At 41.9% G+C, this 10,202-nt stretch overlaps 1 protein-coding gene across 3 annotated transcripts in view; it reads left to right on the forward strand.

The window, feature by feature from the left end:
- rab11fip5a (RAB11 family interacting protein 5a (class I)) overlaps positions 1-9,559 on the forward strand; it is a 29,827-nt gene extending 20,268 nt beyond the window's left edge. For 2 of the 3 annotated variants that reach the window (XM_034111190.1, XM_034111188.1), the window contains exons 4-6: positions 892-4,383; positions 6,041-6,191; positions 6,951-9,559. In XM_034111190.1, the coding sequence (XP_033967081.1) occupies positions 892-4,383; positions 6,041-6,191; positions 6,951-7,208 (3,901 nt within the window). In that variant the 3' untranslated portion in view covers positions 7,209-9,559. The remainder of the gene's footprint in view (positions 1-891; positions 4,384-6,040; positions 6,192-6,950) is intronic. The other variant, XM_034111189.1, reaches the window with a different exon arrangement.
- The last annotated feature ends 643 nt before the right edge of the window (positions 9,560-10,202 follow it).

Genomic DNA, 10,202 nt, shown 5'->3' on the forward strand with positions numbered 1-10,202 from the left:
TTTGACCCGAAGACAACAGGAGGGTGAGTCCAAGGTTATGTATTTAATAAGATATACAGTAGTACAGAGAAACACTCCAAATCTCAATATTTAACTGCATTTTTCGCATGGAAAATTACTTTTATGATTAGTAAAAAAAAAAAATTCTTGGTCAATTACTCAAAAGTCATATATCCAATTATAAGCTATTTAACTTGTTTTTTTAATGATGTCCCTGACAAGGACCAAAAAGGAAACCACCACAGTATGGTAATGTTTCCTTGCACTGAGCGTAAACAAAATATTGGACCTGCTGATTGAGGCAAAGTCAGCGATTCTAGAGTGTAGTACACCCAATAGCTTCCTGCCAGCTCTGTATCTTTACATTTTGACAGCCCTCACAGTTATCATTACACCCAGCTGAATCAATTATTTGTTTAAAAAGCATTTAGCTTTATTAAGGGGGCGGTCTATATATAACATTTAAATATATAACATTTAAATAACCCCTATATTAAATCTATTTTTTTTTTTAGGGTGATGACTTCCTAAAAATATGACGACAGCCATTTGTGGCCTCATTAAAAAAATGAAATAGCTTTCAAATGTGAATAACAGCATTTAGTCCTGCTGTAAAATGTATTTATTGTGTTAATAGATTATTGCACTGTCTCCAAGTTGACAAAAAGAACTCGGGTTAAAACGTATTTTCCAGACAATAAAGCAGCAACACTGCTAAGCAAACAGTGTTTAAGGGAATAGCAAGAACAATACGTCTTTAATAATGTGGGTTTAACATATTAGCCATTCTGTATCAATGTATGATTAAGATGTGATTTGAACCAAAAAAACCTGTAGTCGACCTGAGGGATCCACACTAATCACGAGGACTGTGTCCCCTTCCTTTCACAGCCTGGTGGTGTCCCCTAAACTAGAGCCCAGCACTGACCCCCACCCCCTTCCACTCCCACTCAGTCACCCCCCGGGTCCCCCTGTCGATCCTCTGGTTTCCCTGCATCACACTAACCCCTTCTCACAGAGCACCTCACCTCCCATGTCCCCCTGCAACCCTTTCTTATCTTTCATCCAGCAAAACCTTTTCTATGACACCATGCTTAACGCTGAGCCCCTAAAACCTTCGCTGCCTACTCTGCCTTATCTCTCCAGCGCCCGGCCTCCCATAGCTCAGCTCTTTCCGCAGGCGAGTAACCCTTACCCCACCCTCAACGACGAAAACCCAACCGCAGAGGACTCCGGCATTGGTACAAAGAGCGACGCTAAGAAACGACCTCTTCCTCCACCTCCCACATACGAAGATAAACCTTTAAACGTGAAGTCGTCCGGCCATTTTATGTCTGCCGGGGCGCTGGAACCTGAATGGGACGAATCCTTTGAAGCGTTTGCTGCTGGCAGGCTGCAGTCTCCCGAGGATATGACCGCAGACTGCAAAACACAGCAAAACACACCCAGTGAGCATTCACTGGAACACTGCAATGAAAAAGCAGCATTACAACCCATAACGGATCAAAACACTAACGTGAATGATGCACTACATACTCAACCTTGCACAGAATTTGTATTTGATGCACAGAAATCCAACGCATATCATCTTGACACATTTGCACATTACCTCGAGACAATCCCAGAGCACACCAGCTTTGAGAATGACAATGACACTTTGAATACTTCCACTAACTCGCCAACACCAGATGCTTTCACTGACCCTCATCATACTAACGCTGCTACTAATACAAATGATGTTACTGACACTAACGTGCATCCCAGCCCCGGGCATGCCTCGCCTGCGAAGCTCAGCAGCAGCTCCCCAGATCCGACTTCTTCAGGCCTGGGCAGTTCTGCAGAAGAGGATTTCCTCTCGTGTGTATCTTCTTATTCAGACAAATTAGCAGAGACACAGAACTTTGAAAGCAGCATCCTCGGCTTTGAGAAATCCTCCGATTCATCTGTTGTAAGGAAGCCCTCTGAATCAGAAGATGACTTTACTGACAGGTCCATTGATCTGGATTTAGGCAATGTGTCTCAACATGTTATGAAGCATGGGGATGGTGATGAAAAGACAGATTTAGAAGGCATATTAGCAGCACCAATGTCAACAGTGCTTACAAATCAGCAGTCAGCAACAGAGATAAGAAGTGAGTCACCAATCTTTTCATACTTTTCACCAGAACTACAGCCAAAATCCTACATTTCGTTACAGCCCGACAATGAAAAGGGAAAGAAAGGCATCGACAAGGAGGAAGCCGAGAAACGGAACTTTGAAAGCAGTACCTTCGGCTCTTTTAAAGAAGACGAATCTGTTGCAACGAATCACTCAGAATCAGAAGTTGACATTACTGACCAGTCCATCTGTCTTTCTTTAGAGGATGAAGCCCAGCACAATGTTATTCAGCACAGCGATGGTGGTGAAAATGCAGATTTAGACGGCTCATTGGTACCAACGTCCCTAAAGGTAACACATCAGCAGCCTGTGGGAGAGACAGGAAGTAAGGGTGCAGATACACAGTCACCAAACCTTTCGTACTTTTCACCAGAACTGCAGCCAATATCCAAAATATACTTGCAGCCTGAAAATGAAAATGGAAAGGAAGGCATCAACAAGAAGGAGGAAGCCGAGAAACTGAACTTTGAAAGAAGCATCGTCGGTTTTTGTGAAGAAGAAGAATCTGTTGAAGGGAAGCCGTCAGAATCAGAAGTTCACATTACTAACAGATCCAATGATCAGTCATTAGCCCAGCACTATGTTACTCAGCACAGAGATGGTGGTGAAAAGGCAGATGTACACGGTATACAGGGCTCATTGGGACCAATGTCACCAGTGCTTACACATCGGCAGCCTGCAGGAGAGGCAGGAAGTGAGGATGCAGCAGACTTGTTACCAGAACTACACGCAAAACCCAACATATTTGTACAGTCTGTCAAGGAAAATGGAAATAAAGGCAACAGCTCTGCAACGGATTTTGTGTCAGGTGTCTCTCCTTTTTCAGGCAAATTCCCTGCATTCTCCTTGGAGGAAGCCGAAGAACAGAACTTTGAGAGCAGCGTCCTCCGATTTAGTAAAGAAGAATCTGTTGTAAAGAAGCCGCCAAAATCAGAAGAAGACACTACTGACCGGTCCAATGATCTGTCTTTAGTTGATTTAGCTAAGCACAATGTTATTCAGCACGGGGACACTGATGAAAAGGCTGATTTAGACGGTATCGAGGGCTCATTGGCACCGCTGTCCCCAGTGATATCACATCAGCAGCCTGCAGGAGATACGGGGAGTGAGGATGCTTCAAGCTTTTCAAACTTGTTAACAGAACTACACACAAAATCCGACATCTCTTTACAGCCTGACAATGAAAAAGGAAAAGACATTGGTGAAATGAACACATCTGTAGAGGATTTTTCTAAATTGTTAAATGATTCCTCAATATCTGAAATAAACACTACGGATGTGACGACTCCAGATGATAAACTGTACTCCACACAGCAATCACTACGCATCATAACCTCCTCCCCCAATGTGAGGCACGGTTCATCTGACTCCCCCATTGAGAGCACTGGTTTAGGAGGGCAGGATGCAAGCCAGCGTTCAGGTGTACCATTTGGGCTTTTTGACGACTTCCTCAACACCAGTCCCAGCCAAGACTTTGACGACACCATGTTGCACACTCCTGCGTCTGATCAAAGCACCAGCAGCTTCCTCCAAAGCCTTTATGTCAGCACCAACTCGCAGGATTACCAAACCTGTGTGTCTCAACCCTCCTCCAGCGGCTCAGAGAAAAACGAGACGCTGCACTCTGCAAACTCAACGCTGTGTGGCGATCTGATTGAGATTCAGACAACCCCTGAAGCTGCTTTGGACCAAAAAGACTCCAGAAGCCATCCATTTCACGAGGAATTCGACAATATTGGAGGCTCTTTCTTTGGAGCCAAGGACACTACACCAACTCTTAAACCAAGCTTCACGATAGCGGATAACTTCGGTTTACTTTCTGCAGCATCAACAGACCTTTACAAGAGCTATAATCCATGGAATCTCGATGACGAAGCTGTGCAATATCAACATGTCGTCTTGGGTGACATGTTCTCGAAATCCTCTCAGGCACAAAGTACTACACTACCCCGCTCACACTCTGAAGGCACACTGACACCTGCCTTTGAAGACCTCCTGCAGCCCTTCTATGGGAGCGATCCCGGTGCAATACAGGCGTCCTCCTCGGCTCCTCCTCTGAGCCCTGACCTCCCCTCTCTGACCTCCTTTGCTCCCTCTCTAACTCCTTCAAGTAGTAGCTCCTTTTCCCTCCCTTTTCTTTACAACGCTACGGCGAGATCACCACCCAGCACGGCAATGCTTGAGGAGATGCACCGGCAGCAGCAGGCAGCCAATCAGCAGAACAGGTGAGGTTGCACATGCTTGGGGAAAAGGTGGACAGGAAGCACTTTTTCCCACTTCCAGAAACTCTTCTATCCTGTGGTGTTTTCAGTCTCCGTCTGCCGCTTCCGCCCGCTTTCTCTTCTGTACCGACGTCTCTCAAGGGAAATCTCTTTTTGTGGTGTGACTTTCTCTTTTTTGTCACTTTAAGACTCACACACGCACACGCACACACACACACACACACACACACACACACACATACACACATACACACACACACACACACACACACACACACACACACACACATGCAGCCTGTATGTGTGAGATATATATATATATATACACATACCTCCTCTGCAGGTGTCTTGTTGTTGTTGTGTGTCCTGGCTCTGCGGTAACAGGAGGGGAAACAGAGCCTCGGGCCAATTAGCAGTTATTATTTTACCCTGTTTCTAACCACACACCCCCTCCTTCCCAACACACACACATCTCAACCAGAAAACCAGGTTTTACACGAGAGCAAAAGAGGTGTTGTTGTGTCACTGATAGCATTTCCTTTCCTCCTCGGGGTAATAACACATTTTGCACAATTCTACATGTTTGATTGCACCAACGCATGCAATTAAATCTTTCAATTTTCACCAGTATTTCCTTTTAATGAGGACATGCCTAACCTCCTTTTATTCTTGATTGCTAAAATTAACAGTTTCTGGGGATTTTAAAAGGTTGATGTGTTGTGTAGCATCCATGTCTGCCAGGAGGTCCAGAGGACAATATGTTGTGATCCGATAACAGCTAAAACTTTATTACATGCGTTCAAAAAGATATATATGAAAACAATTATGGTTGTATTAATGGAAGTCACTGCAGTGTGTAAATGATTAGTCTGTTGGTGGTAGACTTTCTGGTAAATGTAGGTCACTGACACAGGAAACATGTCTTTCCTGTGTTATTATTGTAGAGGTGTTTCCGTTAACTGGCCAGCTTTGATTTAAGAGCCACAGAGCTGCCTCATTTTAGCCAATGTGGGATGGTTTGGTTTTATGAAAAACAACAACAACAACAAACTAAATTGACAAAAGAGGGATGTTCTTTTAGAAACTAGGGTTGTGTTTGTGTGATTTTCACAATAAAAGCTAAGTTGCAACCTTTCGCTTGTGACAACTCATCACAAGTTAGGGCCTCCTTGTTGACATACAGTAAGTCACTTTAACTAGAAATAGAAATAAATGTGATGTGTTTCTTCTCACATGTTTTTATATTAGCATAATAAGGCCTGATGAAGGGAAATAAGTCACGATAAAACATTTAAGAGAATTTAGGAAATGTTAACATAATAGATATTTATTTTTCCCAATATAAACTTGTGTAGCAGAAATGCATTTACAAAGAATTATAGTATACATTAAATTAAAACAAGCCTTGTGTTTTACCCACAGTCACAAGCCGATTTAACTTTTATTTAGTTTATTTTAAACAAAAAAATTTAATTTAATTTCAGACGCATCTTCTTTAAGACAATTGGCTTTTTTGTTTTGTCATGAATATCAACAACTTTGGACCTCCAGGAAGACAGCCTGATGGATGTCTTTAAAACTAAAATAAAAAGCCACGGTGATGTTGTTGTACCTAGTGTGATACCTGACCATATATATATGTGTGTGTGTGCTGCTGCAGCCCCCACCCAGTGAAGCCCCTCACCACCACCACGTCAGAGAAGCGGACGGAGGGCCGCTCCGTGCTGGCCACCGGCCTCGAGAAGCTCAAGTCCTCCATCAGCCCGGGGAGGAGCAGCCAGCTGAGCGAGCAGGAGACCAGCAAGAAGAAGGTACCGTTTGTGTTCATTAAAAATATTGAAAAATACTGCAATACTGCCTTTCAGAGGCAAACATGTTCAATGAGCAAAACGTATTTATTAATTAAATAACACCTCTCAAGGAAAATGGGAGTTTTGGGAAGCTGATCGCTGTCTTTCTGGGCCGGGTTTCAAAAGCACTTAAAAGCTTAACTAACAGTGTCATTGCAATTTTATCCCTTTTTATTAGTTTTCTTTCTTGGTAAACGTTGATTTTCAGGCAAGGCATCCTGATAGGGTTTTGGAAATAAGTGGAAAATAATAAATACAATAACTACATCTTGGGTACAATTACATTCTTCCTTTTTACTTTGATAACCTAAATGCTTTAATAAATGTTTTTACAATTATAGATTACACCACTGTGTAACTGTCCTGTTTCTATCCCCTGAATAAAGATTTTAAAAACCAACTATAAACATGTCTAACACCTATGCTAAGAGTAATGGTTAAGAGTGTATAAAACTATGCCTATTTAACACCTTTTCTTTCCACTCCCTGGTTGTCTCCAGTTTGCTTATTATTGTGCTAAAGTTTTTGCATATAGTGTAAGAAAGCTTAATTATTTGGATTAATCCTCTGGTGCACAGAGATCAACTGTAAGTGACATTAAATTAATTGCCATTAAGGCTGAAAAAAAGGCAATATAATCAACTGAAAGTCAAATTAAAAGACGTAACATGTTTTATCTCTGTTAGCCTTTAAGTCCCCTTCCTGTCTGTCTGTCCGCAGCCTGTGTCGGAGGGGGCGGGCTCGTACTTCCACCTGAACCACAGCGAGCTGGTCGCCCTGCTGGTGCAGCGGGAGGCCGAGCTGGAGCACCAGGAGGACGAGTTTAAACGCCAGAAACGCCTGCTGGCGAAGCGCGAGGTGGAGCTGAAGAAGTTGAAGCCGCAGGTCAAAGATCTGGAAGACTACATAGACACGCTGCTGGTGCGCATCATGGAGCAGAAGCCCACACTCCTGCAAGTGCGCTCCAAGCTAAAGTGACCAAACGTTTGCAGTTCACTCCACAACAGCTCTTTAGTCTTTTCACTGCTATGCTGTCCTTTTTGATACAAATATGTAGGCACTGAGAGACGTCTGGAGGGCGGCCATGTTTCCCACCCGGCATGCTTTTCTGTGCTGAAACTCGTAGAAGGCTTTCAGTTCGGGCGGTTCTGAATGTAGCGGGTCCTCAGGTTGTTTTCAGGTTCACAAAGCAAGGTCACAGAGGAGAGCCCGGATGCGTCCACATTGGAATCCTGATTGTAAAAACAATGATTCCTTCTTTTTTCACCTCACCTCACTCCTATCACCTTACCACAAAATGTTTGAAAGAAATGGTAGCGTGTCAGTCCAAAACAGTGTATATCTACAAACCTCACACAGCTGTGTTGCTGTGCTTTAGGACAGGAGAGCCACTCTGATGGTTTACCATGTTTCAGACCATTAACGATAAACTGCATATTCTTGAAATCAAAGCTGGATATGTCTGAAGCACACCATCAGGTTTAGATAGATGTTATACCTTCAAGGCAGCCACTGGGTTCCCTTCATTTCAGTGTTGCATGAAACTCAACCTGCAGGGAAATTAAACTGAACATTTTGACGTCTTTGTAATGTCGTTAAAAGGAGGGACATAGTTAAAATAGTGATAGACTCCAAGATTTAAGATTCGGATTGAACCCTCAAACAAAGCCAAAAAAGCAACAATAATCAGTATTTTGAAAACTGGTTTGAACAGAACTGTTTCCCCTGTTTCCAGTTTAATGCTAAGCTAAGCTAATCACATCCTTGCTCAAGTTCCACACTTAGTGAAGAGATTTAAAATAGGTAAAAATAATCTATTTTTTTACCGCTAAATTAAAAGCATATTTTGAAATGAACTTAAACTAATGGCTGCTAAAAAAGAAGAAGAAAAACATTGACAATCTTCAAACAGACGTTGGAAGGTAGTATATATATTTTAAAGTATGCCCAATAGTTGGTTAATAAGGTAAAATCATGCAAAACCACCTAATGGGACTCTGGCTGTGATTTGCTTCCCTTTTAAAAAATATGTTGTTTTGGATTGACACTCTACAAATGTTCCCCAATGAATACCGAGTGCTCTGACTAGTTTTTGAAACTACAGACCCAACGCGCACATCACTGGGAACTGACTGTAGCTTCTGAATGTTCAAAAGTGTTCTTAGCCAGCAAGTGAATGGTTTTATTTCCTACGCAGGATAAGTGCTGTTTATCTTTTGCTTGCTCCTTTTCCTTCTTTCTGTTCTATGGGCATGTCTTGAAATTACCCACAATGCTCAGCCACATAAGCTAAACAGATTCTTGTATGGGTCACGGTGTTATCAGGTGAAGACAGTATCAAGATCAGCCCTCAAAAGCTCCTCTGATCTCATGCTCCTGCCTTCCCACGTGTGTTATCAACACGACGCCGCTGTTGAGGAAATGTCTGCGACATGCTGGCTCTTGACTCCCGTCCCTCGCTGTCACATCCGCTTCTGCACAAGCACGCAAATCGCTTCTGCTTTCAGGTGTTGCAAAGGGATATACAGTGCATTTTACAGCATATATGCCGTATTGAAATGCCAAATGCTGCCTTATTTTTGTTCTGTTTTGAAAATCTAGCACTTCATTCGAGGCAGGTTTTGAAGAAGATAAGCCATCTGTTCTCTGACTGTTCGCTTTTTTTCTTTTACTTCTGTTAATGCTGTGTTACAATATTCTTTAGATCACTGCACAATATTAAATTGTATGCATACGAATAGAAAATGAGCAGATTTTCTGTGTAATACCAAAAAAAAGCCTTGAAACAAAATCTATAGAGCAGATTGAGACACCATAAAGTATTCTGATGCCACGTTTAACAGCGTTTATGGATGTTCTTGCACTACTTAATCGTCAGAACATCACTGTACCTGTCTGTTGATATCGGTATAGTTAGATCTACTTTACACCGTACTGCACTTTCTAATCGCTCTGTGATTTAAGCACGAGGCCAATTTGACACCACATCCTTGATTTTTGCCACTGAGCTTGAAGCATACAAAAAAACATCCAAAAACCGTCTGGTCATCTCAGTGCTGCTGTGTGATCGCAATATGAAGTGCGCAGATGACTGTGGAGACATATTCAAAATGTGACTCGGCACTTATGAAGCGCAAGAATAAACGTCCTCTTCCCATGTCTTCCATTTTAATTTAAGTTTAAACTGATTGTATTTTTGTCCTTTGAGTGTGTAGCCGGTGGAATGTTCTTAAGGTAGTATTTGAGATTGGAAAGTTTACAATTCGTGATGCAATTCTGTTTCACACATTTTGTATATTTAATAAAGAATATTTTGTGTTTCTTGCTCACCGTATGTTTGGTTGTAAATCTTTATTTGGGGTGTGTTTGTTTTTTTCCACTGAGCTGATTATAATCTTGGTTTACAGGGTGGTTCTCTGTTTGTTTAAGATAACTAGCTCCATTTTCTATTTGGCTGCCATTAGGTAAAAAAAACTAGATTATGTTCAGCATTTTTCTTATTAACAAAAATAGGGTTAAATAGTAGCTGCTTGTTTGCTTTTCATGTCGGTCTTTTGGTTTCAGGAATAACTTATATATGTTGTATTTATTTATTATCTATTTTCAAACCTTGGATTTTAAAATGTACACATTGTACCAATCACAGTCATCATTTGAGCTGGGGACGCTTGGGACACGTCCCCACCACTTTTTGAAATGGCCAATTTTGTCCCCACCACACAATTACCACAGCCTCGTTAGTTCCATTAGATTGAGATGGAATCCAAACACAGACCTTCAGGTTTAGACATCCATTTAACCCTTAAGCTAAGGCCACCTGTGGAGGTGTCATCAACTTCTTAACAAGAAACAGGAAGATTAAATGTGGTCTCTTAAACATAAGATCTCTAGCATCTAAAGCAATATTGGTAAATGATTTAATATCAGATTATAATATTGATATATGCTGTCTCACTGAAACTTGGTTGAGAC

This window comes from Pseudochaenichthys georgianus, chromosome 22, assembly GCF_902827115.2.
Source record: "Pseudochaenichthys georgianus chromosome 22, fPseGeo1.2, whole genome shotgun sequence".
In the NCBI taxonomy this organism is placed as follows: domain Eukaryota; kingdom Metazoa; phylum Chordata; class Actinopteri; order Perciformes; family Channichthyidae; genus Pseudochaenichthys; species Pseudochaenichthys georgianus.